Source organism: Oncorhynchus masou, chromosome 27, assembly GCF_036934945.1.
Source record: "Oncorhynchus masou masou isolate Uvic2021 chromosome 27, UVic_Omas_1.1, whole genome shotgun sequence".
Classification (NCBI taxonomy): Eukaryota; Metazoa; Chordata; class Actinopteri; order Salmoniformes; family Salmonidae; genus Oncorhynchus; species Oncorhynchus masou.
The window spans coordinates 42,237,976-42,260,448 of record NC_088238.1 but is presented as its reverse complement, the minus strand read 5'-3'; the positions used below and the strand labels follow the sequence as shown (position 1 = coordinate 42,260,448).

General features: G+C 44.2%; 1 protein-coding gene across 6 annotated transcripts in view; it reads right to left on the bottom strand.

The window, feature by feature from the left end:
• LOC135516201 (H(+)/Cl(-) exchange transporter 3) overlaps window positions 1–22,473 on the bottom strand; it is a 67,023-nt gene that overhangs the window by 44,322 nt on the left and 228 nt on the right. For 4 of the 6 annotated variants that reach the window (XR_010451908.1, XM_064940316.1, XM_064940313.1 and 1 more), the window contains exon 2: window positions 10,672–10,864. The exons of 1 other annotated variant lie outside the window; for it this stretch is intronic. Coding sequence is in view for 3 of the 5 variants with exons in the window: in XM_064940316.1 (XP_064796388.1) it covers window positions 10,672–10,837 (166 nt within the window). In the remaining 2 variants the exon portion in view is untranslated. Of the gene's footprint in view, window positions 1–10,671; window positions 10,865–22,427; window positions 22,456–22,473 lie in introns of all 6 variants that reach the window. One more of the 6 variants, XR_010451909.1, reaches the window with a different exon arrangement.

Genomic DNA, 22,473 nt, shown 5'->3' with positions numbered 1-22,473 from the left:
TCCTGGTCCTCGTGTCCATCCTCATGAAGTTATGCAGGACACAGGTAGCCTTCACACATGCCTGAATTTCCCCACGAGGCATTCCCAGGTGGCCCTGGCCACCCAATCGTGTGGTGCCCTACACGGTAACTGTAGGGAATTGTTTAGGAGGAATCTCCAGTTGCAAGGTATCTGTAGGAATATGGAAGAGAACGTCATTATTAGACTTATACATCATCAGGTCATTGTGGATTACTGAAAGTATAATATCTCTTATAACAAATCATGATAACATAGAATATAGATAGATGCATGTGTAGAATGGGACAACAGAAGGTTCATATCAAGGATGGCATCAAAAATGAATACATAAATACTGTTTGAAGCTTGATGATGAGTTGATCATTTGAATCAGCTGTGTAGTGCTAAGGCAAAAACAAAAATGTGCACCCCTTTTGAGTCCCCAGGACCAGGACTGAGAACCACCGCTCTTCATCTGCATACAACAGGTGTTCACAGCTCTCTGTAGCTGAGGACAGAAAACATCACATAAAACAGACTTCCTTATACTCCAATTAGACAGCACTGAATATTATGGTACTACGATCATCTCTGTCCTCACTCCTTTCTAGAGACTGGAACTACACCAAAGTACCTGCACAATTCAGTTGGAGCTGCTATCCTTAGCTAGCTTCCTACAAATGCATTTGAATTTTGTTTTTTTACAATGGTAAATACATCACCATAGCTAGCTAATATGAAGTTAGCTAAGTTAATTAAATATCACCAGCTACCTAACTCGCTGTTCATTATGTAAAGTTGTCTAGATAGGTAGCTAGCTACGTTTGCAGCTCATCTGAGTTAGCCTCCACAGTAGCTAGTTAGCTAAAAATACATCATTATTTTTACATTTTCAATATGTATTTACTTACTTCAATAGGTTCTCCCAGCCATGTTGACGATTGGAAACAGGGCAGCAAAGTTTGTCACCAGAGCGGTTTAGAGCATATTACTATTTATCTGTGAATAAATAAATAAAATGAAATGTAGAATGGATTAAACCATTTACCCATTTAATAACCATTCCTTATACAAAATGCTGAATTCTTGATGGACTATACTGAATCCTTGATGCACAACCGAACTGCTGCTATATGCTGCCAGCACCACAAGGGAGCCACTCTGGGCGCCCGAAGATGCACGATGAAATGTACAGGCCGTTAGGCGGCCGCCTATGACGGGAAATTGACACGGGCGGCATTTTCTACGCTAAACTGACCAAGACATACCGCCAACAACATATAAAACCTCACATAATTCTGCCCCAAAACAGTGACACTTTCTCTCAAAAGGTGGCATATGGGCTTTTTAAGGGGAGCGCTGATGCCGCCCTGTGACCACTTTGTCAAAGGCAGGGGCGCAAAATATTGTTCTTGTCCATTCCCAGCGCTCCTCTCCAGGGTGCTGTTGGAGACGTTCCATCAACATTCCATCCCTCCAAAAATTATCTAACATAAATCATGTAGCAGATACAGGATATAGTAAAAATAACATGTTGCCTTTACTGTAGCCTACAGGCTGGAGATAAAATGTATGACAATGTATTATTATCTTACATCATGCAGGTGTAACAGTATAACGTTATACCGTCCCCTCGCCCATACCCGGGCGCGAACCAGGGACCCTCTGCACACATCAACAACAGTCACCCTCGAAGCATCGTTACCCATCGCTCCACAAAAGCCGCGGCCTTGCAGAGGAAGGGGAACTACTACTTCAAGGTCTTAGAGCAAGTGACGTCACCGATTGAAACTTTATTTAGCATGCACCGCCTAACTAAGCTAGCCGTTTCACATCCGTTTCACAGGTTTCTCCGATCAAATAGCCTAACTAAATGGTGCCCAATCAACAACAAAAAATGCACTGTCACGTTAGCAAACAACATATCCTAAAAACAGGTCACGTCAAAGTAAAATGGACAATATGGAATGGACTACCACAACTGTTGTCCAGGAGTTTCACCCCATTTTCATGATCAGTGATTTCAATCTGATCATAGCAACAAACAAACAAATAGTTCTGCATTTCCTGCTGTGTAAACACAATGCAAATAGGCTCATAATAACTCCTAAAAAGTTGGGTAGCTGAAATTCAGAGCTTCAATAGCAAAACTGATTTGTCACAAAGCCAATGCAACCGCCTGTTTTAAAAATGATGGGCCTACCACACGGATGGGCATTCATAAAATCCCATTGCTGGTTGACATGGTCGGCTACACCCAAGTAAGTATGAGCCAACGTCTTTATTTGGTGTTTTACAAATGGTAGGCTTACCACAGTTGGGCATTCATAAAATACCATTTCAGCCAACACTATAGGATATAACTCAGGAAGCAGGACCGACGCTGACGCCGTTTGGACGAACCAAATCTGGCCCACGGTCATAGATTATTGATCCGGTCTGGTCCAAATCTGAACCTATCATAGACGTCCGTCTATGTTTGGTTCAGATTTGGTCAGGTCTAGACCAGCCAAACATAGTCAGTATAAATTAAGTATTTTCAACTGTCATTCATTACCGAAAATGAATCTGATTTCAATGTCCGTAAAATATGTATTTTTCAACATCTTTCATGACTTTTCAACGTCCTTCAAAAATGTATTTTAAACTTCCGGAAAATAGATATTTTCACCATTCAATCAGAACCTAAATTTAACCTAACATCAACGTCTGAAAAACAAGTATTTTAAACATCTTTAACATCCTTTTGCTTACTGGGACTATTCAAGTTTCACTGTGGGTGCCGCTTTTTGGGCTTGCCTAAAGCAGCAGAAATGCAAGGAGCAGGCCTGTTACCCCATCATTTATTCCACATTTTGTTGTGTTACAGCCTGAATTCCAAAATGGATTCAATAGATGATGTTTTTCTTTCACCCATCTACACAAAATACCCCATAATGACAAAGTGAAAACATGTTTTTAGAATTGTTTGCTAATTTATTGAAAATGAAATACAGAAATATCTAATTTACATACAGTGTAAGTATTCACACAGCTGAGTAAATACATGTTAGAATCACATTTGGCAGCAATTACAGTTGTGAGTCTTTCTGGTTAAGTCTTTAATACACAGGTCTCAAACTCATTCCATGGAAGACTGAGTGTCTGTGGGTTTTCACTCCTCCCTTGTACTTGATTGATGAATTAAGGTCACTAATTATACTGAACATAAATATAAATGCAACATGTAAAGTGTTGGTCCCATGTATCATTAGCTGAAATAAAAGATCCCAGAAATGTTCCATACTCGCAAAAAGCTTATTTCTCAAAAATGTTGTGCACAAGTTTGTTTACATCTCTGTTAGTGAGCCTTTCTCCTTTGCCAAGACAATCCATCTACCTGACAGGTGTGGCATATCAAGAAGTTGATTAAACAGCATTATCCTTACACTGGTGCACCTTGTGCTGAGGCCACTCTAAAGGGTACAGTTTTTTCACACAACACAATGCCACAGACGTCTCAAGTTTTGAGGGAGTGTGCAATTGGCATGCTGACTGCAGGAATGTCCACCAGAGCTGTTATCAGAGAATTTGAATGTACATTTCTCTATCATTAGCCGTCTCAAATGTTTTTCTTTGAGAATTTGGCAGTACGTCCAACTGGCCTCACAACCGCAGACCATGTGTAACCACACCAGCACAGGACCTCAATATCTGGCTTCTTCACCTGCTGGATCGTCTGAGACCAGTCACGCAGTCAGCTGATGAAACTGTGGGTTTGCACAACCAAATAATTTCTGCACAAACTGTCAGAAACCGTCTTAGGGAAGCTCATCTGCGTGCTCGTCATCCTCACCAGGGTCTTGACCTGACTGCAGTTTGGAGTCGTAACAGTTTTCCGCAGGCAAATGTGAACCTTTGATGGCCACTGGCATGCTGAAGAAGTGTGCTCTTCACGGATGAATCATGGTTTCAACTGTACCTGGCATATGGCAGACAGCATGTATGGCATTGTGTGGGCAAACGGTTTGCTGATATCAACATTGTGAACAAAGTGCCCCAAGGTGGCGGTGGGGTTAAGGTATGGGCAGGCATAAGCCACAATTGAACACAATTGTATTTTATCCATGGTAATTTCAATGCACAGAGATACCGTGACGAGATCCTGAGGCCCATTGTCGTGCCATTCATCCACCGCCATCACCTCACGTTTCAGCATGATAATGCAAGTCCCCATGTCGCAACAATCTTTATACAATTCCTGGAAGATCAAAATGTCCTAGTTCTTCCATGGCCTGCATACTCACCAGACATGTCACCAATTGAGTTTGTTTGGGATGCTCTGGATTGCCGTGTACGACAGTGCGCTCCAGTTCCCGCAAATATCCAGCAACTTCGAAACAGCCATTGAAGAGGAGTGGGACAACATTCCACAGGCCACAATCAACAGCCTGAACAACTCTATGCGAAGGAACTGTCGCGCTACATGAGGCAAATGATGGTCAAACCATATGCTGACTGGTTTTCTGATCCACGCCCCTAACCTTTGTTTTAAAGGTATCTGTGACTAACAGATGCATATCTTTATTCCCAGTCATGTGAAATCCATAGATTATGGCCTATTTTATTTATTTAAATTGACTGATTTCCTTAAATGAACTGTAAATCACTAAAAATTTGAAATTGTTGCATGTTGCGTTTATATTTTGTTCAGTGTGGTAAAGAACTCCCTACACCTTGTTGTCTAAGGCTTAATTGAAAGGAAAAACCAAAAACCTGAAGACACTAGGCTCTCCATGGAATGAGTTTGACACTCCTGCTATAATAGCTTTGCACGCCTGGATTGTCATATATTTGCACATTATAATGTTTTTAATTCTTCAAGCTGTGAAGTTGGTGATTCATAATTTTTTGACAGCCATTTTCAAGACTTGCCATAGATTTTCAAGCCTATTTAAATAAAAACTGTAACTAGGCCACTCAGGAGCATTCAATGTCGTCTTGATAAGCAACTCCTGAGTATATTTGGCCTTGTGTTTGACGTTATTGTCCTGCTGAAAGGTGAATTTGTCTCCTAGTCTTTGTTGGAAAGGAGACTGAACCAGGTGATTTGCTCCTTTCAATTTATTTTTATCATAAACAAACTCCACAGTTCTTGATGATAAGCATGCCCATAACATGATGCAGTGACGTGTTGGATTTGCCCCAAACATAATTGTTTGTATTCAGGACAAAGTTAATTTCTTTGCCACATTTTTGCAGTTTTGCTTTAGTGCCTAATTGTAAACAGGATGCATGTTTTAGAATATTTAATTCTGTACAGGCTTCCTTCTTTTCTATATGTCAATTAGGTTAGTGTTGTGGAGTAACTATAATGTTGTTGATCCATCCTCATTTTCTCCTATCACAGCCATTAAACTCTGCAACTGTTTTAAAGTCACTATTGGCCTTATGGTGAAATCCCTAAGTGGTTTACTTCCTTTCCGGCAACTGATTTAGGAAGGACGCCAGTATCTTTGTAGTGACTGGGTGTATTGATATATCATCCCAAGTGTAATTAATAACTTCACCATGCTCAAAAGGATATTTAATGTCTGTTTTTTTTACCCATCTACCAATAGGTGCCCTTTGCGAGGCATTTGAAAACCTCCTTGGTCTTTGTGGTTGAATCTGTGTTTGAAATGTACTGCTCAACTGAGGAACCTTACAGACAGTTGTATGTGTGGGGTACAGAGATGAGGTAGTTGTTCAAAAATCATGTTAAAACACTATTATTGCACACAGTGAGTCCATGCAACTTATTATTGTCACACCCTGATCTGTTTCACCTGTCTTTGTGATTGTCTCCACCCCCCTCCAGGTGTCACCCATTTTCCCCATTATCCCATGTGTATTTGCACCTGTGTTCTCTGTCTGTTGCCAGTTCGTCTTGTCATGCCAACCAGCGCTTGTGTCAGCTCCTGCTTTTCACCAGTCTCTCTTATCTCGTCCTCCTGGTTTTTGACCCTTGCCTGTCCTGACCCTGTACCCATCCGCCTGACCACTCTGCCTGCCTGCCGTCCTGTACCTTTGCCCCCCCCCCCCCCCCTCCTCTGGATTACCAACCTTTGCCTGAGCCTGCCTGCCGTCCCATTGCTGTAATAAACATTGTTACGGTCTGCATCTGGGTCTTACCTTGATACCTGATAATTATGTGACTTGTTAAGCACATTTTTACTCCTGAACTTATTTAGGCAAAGGGATTGAATACTTGACTCAAGACATTTCAGCTTTTCATTTTTAATTAATTAGTAAACATTTCTAAAAACATAATTACACTTTGACATTATGGGGTATTGTGTGTAGGCCTGTGACAAATAATTTAAACTTAATAAATTTTAAATTAAGGCTGTAACACAACAAAAAGTGGAAAAAGTCAAGGTGTGTGAAAACTTTGAGGGCACTCTATGTATAACTTGTGACGGGTTTTCATGTCTTTGCAATTAGTTTATTTTCGTTTGTGCTCATTAGCATATTTAGCTAGCAGCTTCTATAAAAATCCGCTAGCACTTGTGCTAATTTTGTTAGCATTTTGGTAATAGAAACCTCGTGCTTTTTTTGTATTTTTAGCGCAAAAAAAACAGTAATACCAGTAATACCGTAAATCCCAGGATGAGAGAAGGACAGTATGACGGTATGAAATTTTGGTTACCGCCCAACCTTAGAGGCCACTGATTGAACAGAGATTACTGAGAGTGACCTTGTGTGTAACCCAATACCGGCCAAAACGCACACACGCCACACAATGACCCGCTTCTCTGTGTGTCCTACTGAACAAAGCCTGGTCACCCTCACTGGAGCGCTACTATACAGCCAGCCTTCACTGGGTCATTAATTATTAATATGTCGGGTCTGCTCTGCCTCTGTCTGGTCTCCTTAAGTGTAGGACACACAGCACTTACACGACACAGCATATTCCAAAGTAAAGTTATGATAGGTAAGAGCACAGAGCATGGTGGAGAATTTTAACCTTAACATTCCTAGATACATATTGCTTGGTGTAAGGAATCCTGCCAATAAATAATGTACTCTAAAACTGCCCTAAGGCTGAATCAATGCAGCATGAGAACATTATGAGCCTTTTACACTAGGCCTACATGACACAATATTTAGATTCACTCTCCTGGTTTACCAGCCATTTCCGCATTCAACAGCCACAGTTGAAGTCGGAAGTTTACGTACACTATTGTTGGAGTCATTAAAACTTGTTTGTCAACCACTCCACAAAATCCTTGTTAACAAACAATAGTTTCAGCAAGTCAGTTGGGACGTCTACTTTGTGCATGACACAAGCAATTTTTCCAACAATTGTTTACAGACAGATTATTTCACTTATAACTCACTGTATCACAATTCCAGTGTGTCAGAAGTTGACTGTGCCTTTAAACAGCTTGGAAAATTCCAGAAAAGTATGTCATGGCTTTAGAAGCTTCTGATAGGCTAATTGACATAATTTGAGTCAATTTGAGGTTTACCTGTGGATGTATTTCAAGGCCTACCTTCAAACTCAGTGCCTCTTTGCTTGTCATCATGGGAGCTAGGGGGCAGAATTTTCACTTTTGGATAAATAGCGTACCCAATTTCAACTTCCTGCTACTCATGCCAAGAATATAAGATATGCATATCATTCATAGATTTGGATAGAAAACACTGAAGTTTCTAAAACTGTTTGAATCATGTCTGTGAGTATAACAGAACTTATGTAGCAGGCAAAACCCAGAAGACTAACTGTTCAGATGTTTTATCCCCCCCCCCTCTGTTCCCCGAGTTGTCTTTGCCAAGGGATATTTCATAGGAACCTGTTTTCAGTTCCTACCGCTTCCACTGGATGTCACCAGTCTTTGGAATGTGGTTGAGGTTATTCCTTTGTGCAATGAAGAAGTAGGCCAACTCGGAACTGGGTAACACTTTTGTGAGTTGCGCAAGATGTGAAATGCAGCTCTGGTTTGTTTTCATTCCTGTATTGAACACAGATTGCCCCATCTACAATTTGATCGATTATTAACGTTTAAAAATACCTAAAGTTGTATTACAAAAGTAGTTTGAAATATTTTGGCAAAGTTCATAGGCAACTTTTGAAATATTTTGTAGTGACGTTGCGTTTTTTGTAAGCTGTTTTTTTCTGGATCAAACGCGCTTTATAAATGGACATTTTGGATATATATGGACGTAATTAATCAAATAAAAGAAGCAATTGTGATGTTTATGGGACATATTGGAATGCCAACAAAAGAATCTCGTCAAAGGTAATGCATGTTTTATATTTTATTTCAGCGTTTTGTGTAGCGCCTGCAGGGTTGAAATATGCTAATTAAATGTCCTTCCATAAGCGTGCTGAAAATCTGTTGGCAATTTGTTTACAGTAAAATAGCATTGTATCTGGTCAAACACCATTTTTTCCAGAAGTTTACTAAGGGTTGGTAACAAGCTGATTGGTCGGCTATTTGAGCCAGTAAAAGGGGGCTTTACTATTCTTGGGTAGCGGAATTACTTTTGCTTCCCTTTCTAGTAGGCTTAGACTAAAGATATGGCAAATAGGAGTGGCAATATCGTCAGCTATTATCGTCAGTAATTTTCCATCCAAGTTGTCAGACCACAGTGGCTTGTCATTGTTAATAGACAACAATAATTTGTTCACCTCTTCCACACTCACTTTATGGAAACCAAAATTACAACGCTTGTCTTTCATAATTTGATCAGTTATACTTGGCTGTGTAGTGTCAGCGTTTGTTGCTGGCATGTCATGCCTAAATTTGCCCATCTTACCAATGAAAAAAATCCTTAAAGTAGATGAGCCTAACAGAAGACAATTTGCCCTGTACTCAGAAACTCATAGTACTGCATTCACAGGGGCACACACACACGAGGAGCTCTGTGCTTGTATACAACACTCCAGAGACAAGGATGATAAGGAGAGGATTGTGCAGCAGAGAGTAAAAATGTCAAGAACTCCCTTGGCACCCTTAAGCACAACTTAAAGTAAGCTCTGGTAATGAAAAAGAACAACTCTACTTTAGAATATGTCCCATCAGACTCAATCAGACAAAAGGCTCTCTTTATTTGGCTTTCCTTTGGCTCTGCTTACATCCATGGTTTGACAAATGTACTTTAGTACTGGCAATGCATTTGTAAATCTTCTCTCAAACCAACACACGTACAAACACGCATACATAAGTTCAAACTCAGTTAAAAGTTCTTCCTCAGCATGAGCGAGTTTCTGCCACACACACAAATACATGCATTAAGTAGGTTTCGATTAAGTAGCATTTCAAAAAGACCTTCAGATACGACAAGCTTCCCTAATTACTATTCACAGTCGCTGCAGCCAACAATGACTAGCCATATTAAACAACATATCAGCTATGAGGGAGCTGGTTCTTTTGAACAGCTACAAGAAAGCCAAGCTAGAGGAGCCTGCAGAAGCCAGTGTAACTATGGTTACAAGACATGAATCAGCAGGCCAGCAGGCAGCAACAGGAAACAAGCAGGATGTGGCAGTAGTAGACACGGGACACCTGCTATTACAGAGCAGAGTACACTAGGCCAGGGAAGCAGGAGGGGGTGTGAAAGGAACAGGTGATTGGTACAGGACTGAAAGACAGGGAGCATCGGTTGGCACAGGAACAATGTGAAAGGATGCCTTTATGTCTACATCATAGTGATGAGTGGAATATCATCAGCAACACACCTACAAAGCACGGGTTCAATCACAAAGCTGCATATTACAATACACAACTAAAAAAAGCAGTAAATAGTCAAATCCACACCCACAAAGCACAACGTGTGCAGTTCAAGTGTCCAATCACAAAGCCGCATGGTACAAGCCACACCTAGAAAAGCAGCAAAGGCAAAAAGTAGCACAACCACAAAACCTGCAAGAAGAAGTAAAGCCACGAGTCATGACCACAAACTAAACAGGAACTGAAACACCATGAATGGAGAAGTGAATAAGGTACATGGATGGCGATGGCAGGGAAAATAAGAAAATAAAACAAGGTTACAGGAATGGACATAGTCTGGTCCCAGATCTGTTTCTTTGTGCTGTATTTGCCAGCTCCTATGGCTGTTGTCATACAAAAACATGCTGGTTGATCTGGGACCGGGCTAGTATGAATGAGGCTGCAAGCACAAAACAAACACAAAAACAAGATGGCGGCAGCCAGCCGGGAGGGGAACCCATCCAATCACGGTTATGGATGGAGGTGACAGCTATGAATGGTAGCGGAACTAAAGTCAAGAGGTGGCAGGCAGGTGACATCTGATGGAGGGTGTGGTTTGGGATGGGGTGTCATGGATAGATGGAGGGTTGATGGGTACGTGTCAGGGGCAGAAGCAGCAGAGAGCATCAACAGTAGGGCTCACAAAAGCAAGGGTAAAACTGCAAATCACAGGGTAGCAAGGAGGCCAAGTGGGTGAGGCAGCATTGAGTGGGTTGATCAGCAATGCAGCAAATTTGGCAAGGCGGCCAGGATAGGAAGCTCACAATATTCATCCATGGATAGAGGCACAGCTTCCGGCCTGGACCAGACCCTCTTCATCTGACCAAAATAGCCCAGCCAGAGCCTCTCTCCCCTGGGGTCAATAGCCCGGCACTATGGGGGGTGATAGTGGGTGTCTGGTGGCGTAGTCAGCAGCAATTAGCAGTGGGCCTACCTGGGGAGGTGGCATCTCCGTCCAGAAGGTTGTCGTCCTCAGAGGTGTGGAAGTCCATGACGACTCCGGCTCCATCCAGTAGCTCCTCGTCGCTGCTGGCACTGGTAATGCTGTTGTAGCTGTTCCTGTAGTAGCCCTTCCTGTTGAAGAGCTGCTCCGACTCCATTTAGCTACGTGCTACGCAGGCAGTGCCCTGCGTGGGAACACAAACACACTCTCAGATCACAGGGCTGGGCACTGGAGATGCTGTTGTAGCTGTTTCTGTGGTAGCCCCTGTTGAACTTGAGCTGCTGGAAAACACACACAGGCACATACACTCAGGCAGACAGGAAAGTCCACAGCTCGGCCTGGCTGTAACCAGAAGACGGAATTAAGTGTGGGTAAGGTTTCCGTTTCAGATTCGTTCTGATTCCCGAACCTCGTTACCAGCCTTGCGGCAGTGTCGTTTCTGGTTCGTGATGGAGGATGGAAAGAAGGGCGGAAGAAGGGATAGGGAAGGAAGGAGGAGGGTCATTAGGACACATGATGAGTGTGAGATGTCAGACCCAGAGACTTCACTAAAGAGGAAGACGGAGGTGACAGAAGTAGCAGTAAACTCATCAGCTGTGTTGCTTCTGTCAGCATGGAGGACTGTGATGATGGAGGACCCTGGTGGTGAACATCCTCAGGCCAATACTGTGAAAAATGTATATCATTACCTCTGTCTGTCTGGTTGTCTCCTCTGTCTGTCTGGTTGTCTCCTCTGTCTGTCTGGTTGTCTGAGAGTGTGTGCTAGATTGGAATCATAAGTCTGTACCCTGCACAACACCTCTGTCTGAATTTGGAATTGGACTGTTTGGTGCCCACTCAGGAGGAGATTTTTGATTGCTATTGGAAATCATTTTGTTTACCTCTCCAGTCCATCAGGAATATGGGACATTTTTACTGCATCCGTTTTGAGGAATTACATAAATACAAACCATTTATGTGTGGGAAGAACCAGCCAGTAGGGTTTATGTCTATTTTTAGTTTGGGGATTAGGATGAACAGAGTGATGCTGATTTAGAACAAAATAGTAGAGCACACTAACCTCACTTTTTCCCCCCTAGTGGAAGCAGGGGCAAACAAAACCTAGTCCAGAACCATAGAGGAAGGAGGATACACCATAACCTTTGCTAGATCATAAAAGATGGGCTAGCTCAGGGTTTCCTCTGGATCAAAAGAGGGCTTAGGTGGTGGGCGTGGCGGGCGTGGCGGAGCAGCTGAAATTTAGAGGCCCCCATTTTGGTGATGTAGACACATTTTTGCATTTTTAAGCCAATTTCCTGCAAGATATTTTCTTGCAATTTTAAAGTAAAATTCCTGTAATTCTACACATTTTGCCATGCAGCTGAGAAAACATTTAGCTGTTTTAATGCCAATCTCTTGCAATTCTATGCATTTTGCCATTGCTAATGCTGTGTTATTTTGCTCAAACATAATAACAAAATATATATGGCTAAATTCATTGATTTTGGAATTTTCAATTCTCCTTGACAGCTTTAATTCTGGTGATTGAGAATTCTCAACGATGATATTATTTGAAAATATATAGGTCCATTATCTTTTCTACATAGTTTATATTTGGTTTTAATAGTTTATATTTGGTTTTAATAGTTTAAGTTAACATTAAAAGCATTGCTACATCCAGAAAATGTATTTCGAAGTTTACATACACCTTAGCCAATATATTTACATTCACTTTTTCACAATTCCTGACATTTAATCCTAGTAAAAATGCCCTGTTTTAGGTTAGTTAAGACCATCACTTTATTTTAAGAATGTGAAATGTCAGAATAATAGTAGAGAGAAAGATTTATTTCAGCTTGTATTTCATTCATCACATTCCCAGTGGGTCAGAAGTTTACATACACTGAATTAGTATTTGGTAGCATTGCCATTAAATTGTTTAACTTGGGTCAAACGTTTCAGGTAGCCTTCCACAAGCTTCCCACAATAAGTTGGGTGAATTTTGGCCCATTCTTCCTGACAGAGCTGGTGTAACCGAGTCAGGTTTGTAGTGCTCCTTGCTCGCACACACTTTTTCAGTTCTGCCCACAAACTTTCTATAGGATTACCTTGACTTTGTTGTCTTTAAGCCATTTTGCCACAACTTTGGAAGTATGCTTGGGGTCATTGTCCATTTGGAAGACCCATTTGCGACCAAGCTTTAACTTCCTGACTGATGTCTTGAGATGTTGCTTCAATATATCCACATAAATTTCCTCCCTCATGAAGCCATCTATTTTGTGAAGTGCACCAGTCCCTCCTGCAGCAAAGTACCCCCACAACATGATGCTGCCACCCCGTGCTTCATGGTTGGGATGGTGTTCTTCGGCTTGCAAGCCTCCCCCTTTTTCCTCCAAACATAACGAAGGTCATTATGGCCAAAAAGCTCTATTTTTGTTTCATCAGACCAGAGGACATTTCTCCAAAAAGTACGATCTTTGTCCCCATGTGCAGTTGCAAACTGTAGTCTGACTTTTTTATGCCGGTTTTGGAGCAGTGGCTTCTTCCTTGCTGAGTGGCCTTTCAGGTTATGTCGATATAGGACTTGTTTTACTGTGGATATAGATACTTTTGTACCTGTTTCCTCCAGCATCTTCACAAGGTCCTTTGCTGTTGTTCTGGGATTGATTTGCACTTTTTGCACCAAAGTACAATCTCTAGGAGACAGAACGCGTCTCCTTCCTGAGCGGTATAATGGCTGCGTGGTCCCATGGTGTTTATACTTGCGTACTATGTTTGTACAGATGAACGTAGTACCTTCAGGCATTTGGAAATTGCTCCCAAGGATGAACCAGACTTGTGGAGGTCTACAGATTGTTTTCTGAGGTCTTGGCTGATTTCTTTTGATTTTCCCATGATGTCAAGCAAAGAGGCACTGAGTTTGAAGGTAGGCCTTGAAATACATCCACAGGTACACCTCCAATTGACTCAAATGATGTCAATTAGCCTATCAGAAGCTTCTAAAGCAATGACATCATTTTCTGGAATTTTCCAAGCTGTTTAAAGGCTCAGTCAACTTAGTGTATGTAAACGTCTGATCCACTGGAATTGTGATACAGTGAGTTATAAGTGAAATAATCTGTCTGTAAACAATTGTTGGGAATATTTGTGGAGTGGTTGAAAAATGAGTTTTAATGACTCCAACCTAAGTGTATGTAAACTTCCGACTTCAACTGTAGGCAAACGCTTAGGTGGCCCATCCGAGGATTTCAATGGCAGAAAACTCCCTGCTAGCTACTAGCTAGCCAATGTGACTGTGAATAAGTGGGTTAATGATTCTTCTACGAATGGTTTCTGGCCTTACCTAGCAAGAGGTGATCTTTTTCTACGTGATAAAAAAAGGCAGGCCTATGAGATGAAATGGAAGCAGGTTGAGCTAATGATATGTCTGAGTCACGTAGAGTAACTTAATATAACCGTGTATCATCATCATCATACTATCCAGACCCAGAGCGACGAGAACTAAATGAATCCTAAAGTGAACAGTACTAAATCAAATGGCAGGCAGCAAATGATTTCATCTATATATATGAGTCACCAACTTACAGCCAGAGAGCCTAAACCCATTATACAGGGATATTGTTTGATATACTCCTTTACTTTAGAGTAACTGACTGTAGGCCGTATCCTCGATTGAATTTACTGCTCTGAAAACTTATTTGACTGTCTGGCAGTGGTATCACTGACTCTTATGGGGAGATTATGAATTCTCCCAGAGTCCATGGATAGTGTAGTATAAGTATCCTCTCTCGACAGAGAAATGGAAGTCCCACAAGTCATGACGACAGGAAGAAATAGAGTCAAAATCCTTCTAGGCTTCCTCCCGTTTCATTTACACTCATCAACGTTCAAAAGCAAAAGGAGATGATAGTGTCACTGATGCTACTACAGCTTATGTTCCTTTCAAGTATAGGAATCTTGCAGGGCTCCCGAATGGCGCAGCGGTCTAAGACACTGCCTCCCAGTGCTAGAGGAGTCACTACAGACCCCGGTTTAATTCCAGGCTGTATCACAACCGGTTGTGATTGGGAGTCCCATAGGGCGGCGCACAATTGACCTAACACCGTCCGGTTTAGGGTTTTGCCGGGGTAGGCAGTCATTGTAAATAAGAATTTGTTCTTAACTAACTTCCCTAGTTAAATAAAGGTTAAATACAAATATATAAACTCTGTAATGACTACAATGTGAGACAGACACTCATAATTTTCTCATACCCCCCCCCCCCCCAATCCTTAACAGCACATCCCTTAGGTGTCTATGGAGGAGAAAACACACCAGAGACTAGAGAGCCTACATTTCACAAGCCTAGTCTCATAGCTTTACATACAGTAACTAACTCTTCATGACATAGACCAACAGGCTGGACCACTAGCCTAACAACTTCCCCTCTCACCTTGAATCAAGAAATCCCTTTGAGCTGTATTCAATTAAAGCAGGAAATTCTATTCTGTTTGTTTTTAGGAAGAATGCCAACAAGTCCAAGAGCGCTCTTGTTCTTGGTTAACAAGTGTGAGCCTTTTTCAACCTCCATCTTGGCACCAGTTACTGTGGTCATGAGCTTGCTAGGCCCAGTGCCCACCAAGCTGTGAACACGCTCAGCAGGAGTTTCAACTCTCAAGAAGACAAAAACTTAAGATGACCTAGGTCATTCCGAGTGAAAATTTAATAAAAATCGCAATTAGAATGTTGTATTCCCTGAATTGTGGTACAAAGAAATGGTAGGCTATTTGAAGGAAAGCTCTTTGACATTTACAGAATAACACTGCAGGAGTCTGAACTGTCTGTTCCCACCCAGTCTGGAGAAGTGTCTACTCTGTTCCTCTGTTCTCGCACTTCTTCTCCACAAGGTTGAGGTGAAGCCGTGAACGTTTTGGTAAAACTACACGACCATCAGGCTTCAGCACAGACGAGGAGAAAGTGGGTTCATTTAGTCTCAGAACCAGCCTGACGTGACCGACCGAAAGGGTGTGAAATGATCCATCTTAAATAAGCTAAGCATTGTCATAGACTCACATGCAACAGATATCCGATACATGAAGTTGCTTACTGCAAAGCAAGGCTACGGTTTCGACGAGGAACGATACAAACAGGCTGAATTTGAGAGGAATATTACTTTAGAAAACAGCTCTTATGAAGGATACATGATCCCTATCATTTTTCACCCTGACATTTGAGAATATGGATGAGAATAGATGTGTTTGAATGATGGGAAAGCGTTATCTGAGGTGCCAAAACGAGCCAGGCCTGGCAGTGACAGTTACACAACTTATTAGAGCCGGGACGATATTAGTATCGCAATATTTTTTCCATGACAAAAATGAAAACACGAAGCAGGTCAAACTCTGAGGTCCTTTAAAACCTGCTGTATGTAAAAATATTGTGTGCTTTCACTTGGGATAATAAACAAATGTGACTCTGGATGACAACATATTGATGTTTGTTTCCAACATTAAGGCTGTTTTCCTAAAGAAGTTAAATTGGCTTCGTGTTTTGTTTCCTTGCCACGGTACTTACGAGTATCACAATACTGGTATCGTCCTGGACCCACAACTTATAAAGCAGGCGAGAGAGTGGGCCTCTTCTTTCAGTAGTCAAGGACCTAGATGTTGCCAGGGGAAACTGTTGCTGGGATATGACTCAGCGTTTTGCCCGCACCTCAGTGATATGATCACACCTCCTGTAAGGCAGCCTCACCACTGCCAACACTACAGGTTGACACACCTCCAAAACAACTCTTTTTTTCAATTACAGTTGCTTTCTACATTACCTCCGCCACTTATACACCTCAACTACACCCCCAATCCTACCTACTGTCATAATCAATTTACTAGGGTGTAGTAATGCAATAACGTTCAACTGAAAGTTGTGAAAAACCTCAAACAAAAAATATTTTCAAGCTCTCTAAGCTTGCATTAATGCTGCACATTTTAGGAGTCAGAAAAGCTTACTTTGAGAGCTGACCAAGCAAAAAAAAATGGCAGCCAAGTCTTGAGAAATATACCAGACCAGTGCCAGGAACTTGTGTTGTGACATTGTAGAAGAAGGGGGAAAAATTAAGATTCTTGAATAAGAGGTCAGCACTGTCACAGATGGAACACAGAATATGTACATTAATATTGTCCCTAAAAATAATATGAATAAATGCCCGGCACCTAAATAATAAAAAGAGTCTTGGCAGAATAAGCCAAGAGTATATATTTTAGGGAAAATAACGCATATATATATTAATAAACCATTTTCTCATCTTAAAAATTAGGCATAAGTAATGGCTTTGATTTCTGGTCAAACAGATGGGAACGGAGTCTTAGAGAACCTCTACCAGAAAAAAAGTCTTAAAAGCTATTTCAACACTTATATTTAATGAGTCTTCCACTTATATTTAGTTTGAGGAATTATTTGCCTTTCTGTAAGTTTAAGAAACATTGCCATGTGCCTTGGAATTTCCTAATTTCTCGGTCACACTCTGATCTGATTCACAGGTCTTGTGCTTGTCTCCACCCCCCACCAGGTGTCTACCATTTGTCCGCATTATCTCATGTGTATTTATACCTGCGTTTTCTATTTGTCTGTTGGCAGTTTGTCTTGTCCTACCAGTGTGTTCCCTGTGCTCTAGTTTTTCTTAAGTCTAACCAGTTCTGACCATTCTGCCTGTCCTGATCCTGCCCGCTGTCCTGTACCTGCCTGACTGATTTGGATTGCGACTCTTGGCCTGCCTTGACTTACATTTTCCCTGCCCCTTGAACTATAATAAACTCTGACTCGTACTATCTGCCTCCTGTCTGCCTCTGGGTCTTAGCCTGAGGCCTGATATTCTCTCCCTCATGAGGGAGGAAAATGAAAATTCACAGAAGTATCAGGTAAAGGTAGACCTACCAATTAGTTAGTGTATTTACTGACAAAGATTTTTGTTTATGAATTATTAAGTGATTAAAACTTGTAATTCTTTCACCAAAAGGAATTACTGCAATTGAGTCACAAAGTTGGATCACCTTCTACTGGCGTGTTATATTCAGATCATAACAGTTTCTTTCTGTCACATGGTGGTCAAAGCGAAAGTATGAAAACAGTCTGGACAACCTCTCTCTCTCGCTCTCTCTGCCCCTCTTTCTCTCTCCCTACCTCTCTCTCTCTCTTTCTCTCTGCCGCTCTACCTCTGCCTCCATCCATCTCCTCCTCCCTCTGCCTCTCTCTCTGCCTCCCCCTCTCTCTGCCTGCCTCCCGCCCCCTCTGTCTTCCTCCCTCTCTCTCTCTCTGCCTCTCTCCTCACTCCCTCTCTCTCTGCCGCACTCCCTCTCTCTCCTTCTGCCGCACTCCCTCTCCTCCTCCTCCTGTCTCCCTCGTTCTGCCTCCCTCCCTCTATCCCTCCCTCCTTCTCCTCCTGCATATCTCTCTCTCTCTCTCACCCTCTGCCTGCCTTGCTCGCTCTCACTCTCTGCCTGCCTGGCTCACTCTCTGCCTGCCTGCCTGGCTCACTCTCTGCCTGCCTGCCTGCCTCTCTCTCTGCCTGCCTGCCTGCCTCTCTCTCTCGCTCTCTGCCTGCCTGCCTCTCTCTCGCTCGCTCGCTCTCTGCCTGCCTCTCTCTCGCTCGCTCGCTCTCTGCCTGCCTCTCTCTCGCTCGCTCTCTGCCTGCCTCTCTTTCGCTCGCTCGCTCTCTGCCTGCCTCTCTCTCTCGCTCTCTGCCTGCCTCTCTCTCTCGCTCGCTGCCTGCCTCTCTCTCTGCCTGCCTCTCTCTCTCGCTCGCTGCCTGCCTCTCTCTCTGCCTGCCTCTCTCTCTGCCTGCCTCGCTCGCTGCCTGCCTCTCTCTCTCGCTCTCTGCCAGCCTCTCTCTCTCGCTCGCTCTCTGCCTGCCTCGCTCTCTCGCTCTCTGCCTGCCTCGCTCTCTGCCTGCCTCGCTCTCTCGCTCTCTGCATGCCTCGCTCTCTGCCTGCCTCGCTCTCTGCCTGCCTCGCTCTCTGCCTGCCTCGCTCTCTGCCTGCCTCGCTCGCTCGCTCTCTGCCTGCCTCTCTCTCGCTCTCTGCCAGCCTCTCTCTCTCGCTCGCTCTCTGCCTGCCTCTCTCTCTCGCTCTCTGCCTGCCTCTCTCGCTCGCTCTCCTGCCTGCCTCTCTCTCTCGCTCTCTGCCTGCCAGCCTCTCTCTCTCGCTCGCTCTCTGCCAGCCTCTCTCTCGCTCGCTCTCTGCCTGCCTCTCTCTCGCTCACTCTCTGCCTGCCTCTCGCCGCTCTCTGCCTGCCTCTCTCGCTCGCTCTCTGCCTGCCTCTCTCTCGCTAGCTCTCTGCCTGCCTCTCTCGCTCGCTCTCTGCCTGCCTCTCTCGCTCGCTCTCTGCCTGCCTCTCTCGCTCGCTCTCTGCCTGCCTCTCTCGCTCGCTCTCTGCCTGCCAGCCTCTCTCTCTCGCTCGCTCTCTGCCAGCCTCTCTCTCTCGCTCGCTCTCTGCCTGCCTCTCTCTCTCGCTCACTCTCTGCCTGCCTCGCTCTCTGCCTGCCTCGCTCTCTGCCTGCCTCTCTCGCTCGCTCTCTGCCTGCCTCTCTCGCTCGCTCTCTGCCTGCCTCCTCTCTCGCTCGCTCTCTGCCTGCCTCTCTCTCGCTCTCTGCCTGCCTCTCTCTCGCTCGCTCTCTGCCTGCCTCTCTCTCGCTCGCTCTCTGCCTGCCTCTCTCTCGCTCGCTCTCTGCCTGCCTCTCTCTCGCTCGCTCTCTGCCTGCCTCTCTCTCTCGCTCTCTGCCTGCCTCTCTCGCTCGCTCTCTGCCTGCCTCTCTCGCTCGCTCGCTCTCTGCCAGCCTCTCTCGCTCGCTCTCTGCCTGCCTCTCTCGCTCGCTCGCTCTCTGCCAGCCTCTCTCTCTCGCTCGCTCTCTGCCTGCCTCTCTCTGCCTGCCTCGCTCTCTGCCTGCCTCGCTCGCTCTCTGCCTGCCTCTCGCTCGCTCTCTGCCTGCCTCTGTCGCTCGCTCTCTGCCTGCCTCTCTCGCTCGCTCTCTGCCTGCCTCTCTCGCTCGCTCTCTGCCTGCCTCTCTCGCTCGCTCTCTGCCTGCCTCTCTCGCTCGCTCTCTGCCTGCCTCTCTCGCTCGCTCTCTGCCTGCCTCTCTCGCTCGCTCTCTGCCTGCCTCCCTCTCGCTCTCTGCCTGCCTCCCTCTCGCTCTCTGCCTGCCTCCCTCTCGCTCTCTGCCTGCCTCTCTCTCGCTCGCTCTCTGCCTGCCTCTCTCGCTCGCTCTCTGCCTGCCTCTCTCTCTCGCTCGCTCTCTGCCTGCCTCGCTCTCTGCCTGCCTCGCTCGCTCCCTCTCTGCCTGCCTCTCGCTCGCTCGCTCTTTGCCTGCCTCTCGCTCGCTCGCTCTCTGCCTGCCTCTCTCGCTCTCTGCCTGCCTCTCTCGCTCTCTGCCTGCCTCTCTCTCTGCCTGCCTCTCTCTCTCTCGCTCTCTGCCTGCCTCTCTCTCTCGCTCGCTCTCTGCCTGCCTCTCTCTCTCTCGCTCGCTCTCTGCCTGCCTCTCTCTCTCGCTCGCTCTCTGCCTGCCTCTCTCTCGCTCGCTCTCTGCCTGCCTCTCTCTCGCTCGCTCGCTCTCTGCCTGCCTCTCTCTCGCTCGCTGCCTGCCTCTCTCTCGCTCGCTGCCTGCCTCTCTCTCGCTCTCTGCCTGCCTCTCTCTCGCTCTCTGCCTGCCTCTCTCTCGCTCGCTCGCTCTCTGCCTGCCTCTCTCTCGCTCGCTCGCTCTCTGCCTGCCTCTCTCTCGCTCGCTCTCTGCCTGCCTCTCTCTCGCTCGCTCTCTGCCTGCCTCTCTCTCTCTCTCTCTCTGCCTCTCTCTCTCTCTGCCTCTCTCTCTCTCTCTCTGCCTCTCTCTCTCTCTCTGCCTCTCTCTCTCTCTCTCTGCCTCTCTCTGCCTCTCTGCCTCTCTCTCTCTGCCTCTCTGCCTCTCTCTCTCTGCCTCTCTCTCTCTCGTTGATTTGGCCCAACCACAGACGTCCAAGATTGGTGACCGGACCAAATCTGAATTAATCATAGACGTCTGTGTTTGACAAGCATAGTACAGTACAGAAAAGTAGAGTACATTTTAGTACAGTAGAACACACTAGAGGAGAGTACAGTATAATGTATTGCATTTTACTCTACTATACTGAACTCTACTGTGATGTCCAAACTTGTGAAACATAGACGTCTATGATTGGTTCAGATTTGATCCAGTCCAGAACAACCAAATTTGGTCTTGTTTGGGGGGCGGAGCTCATTAGAATAATAGCCAGCGTGTAGAATTATACCCAAATATGCAAAAGAAGCATATTGCATATTTCTAACTTTGTTTACCTATTCAGGATACATCACCATGAAGAATTATATTTCTATCCATAATTATGAATTTCTGTGTAGTGACCGATCAAGGACCCATGATGTAATTCTGTTACTGTAAGTCTGTTACCAGGTGTAAATCCACTGCACTTTTTGTAGTTCAATAACCAAAAGAGATTACATTTTCACTTAAGGTGCCATGCCATAGCTGACATCCCATTCTTTCTGTAGACATCTTTGATTAGATATTTAAGAATATTTGGAAAATGTGGTTGTGTAAAAAAAAAAAAAAAAAGAGATTTTCCTGTAAATCTGTTACCAAACTTCTGTTACCAAAATCTGCACAGTTCTTCCAGTAAATGTGTTTCTGTGAAATGTTCTGTATAAATTGTTCAAAATAGTCCTTGTGAATAGAGTTGTACGGTTTGTTAAACTTTGAAATCAATGGTTTTTGGTTGGCATACATTTTAAGGTGAAAAATCTGAATTTAGCGTAACTCCATTATCGTGGAATTGCCTCTAAAAATGTAGGCTAACACCCTCCAATGAACATCCCAAATAAGTGAGTCTAGAGATACATGGGTGAAATGGTTGGATAGTCCAACAGTAGCCAATGTGATTTGATATGTAGCTGCACGGAGAAAATTAATTTGAGCATAAACTAGACCACTTACTGAGTTACCCTAAAAAAAAAAGCTACTTTTCAACCAAAAGCAATTGTAAGACCTGTGGTCCTTTCCTGTTGCTCATATGAAACCCCAATGTACGCAATGTACGCCCCATTCACCCTAACAACATGTTTGATGTATAAATCACAGCTCACACAAGCCACTCAGATGGTTATGATACCGTAATAGTCACGTGATACATAGGACTATGTAATGGGTGCATGTATTGAAGAGAAAATACATATCACACTATGCAATATGTTCATATACATCTTTGCCATACAAACTATATGCATATCCCATTTTACCGTGTAAGGTGAAAGGCCACTAAACAAACATGAAAAGGAACATTTCCACTGCCTGTCACGCGCCTTTCTGATGTATCATGGTGCCATGACATTGTTGCTAGCTAGCTAGGGGTTTCTGGGTGATACAGCGAACGTTACAGCTGACACCATCCGACATTTAACACATACAAAATGCAGCCAGCTAGTTACAACCACAAATAAGTACGGTGGATAAAGGATACGTGTCGTGTTGTGTAATATGGCGACTATAATGTAGCTAATAAGCTAGTAGCTAGTTAGCCAACTACGACTGACAGGGGCTCGAGTGGTCCTTTTTAAAATGTCAGTTACCGTTAGTTGGCCTGATTCGATTTTGATGCAACTACTACACCATTTGACATGATGAATTTCACAAAGCGATGTTGTTGTTGTACGCATAACTGACCAGTCAGGATCCACTACAAGTGCACCACACGCTGAATATTTGCAACATACTGGTGAAAATGATCACCTACCGTCCAGCAAGCATGACGAGATGAGCACCTGTGTTCAGATAAAAAA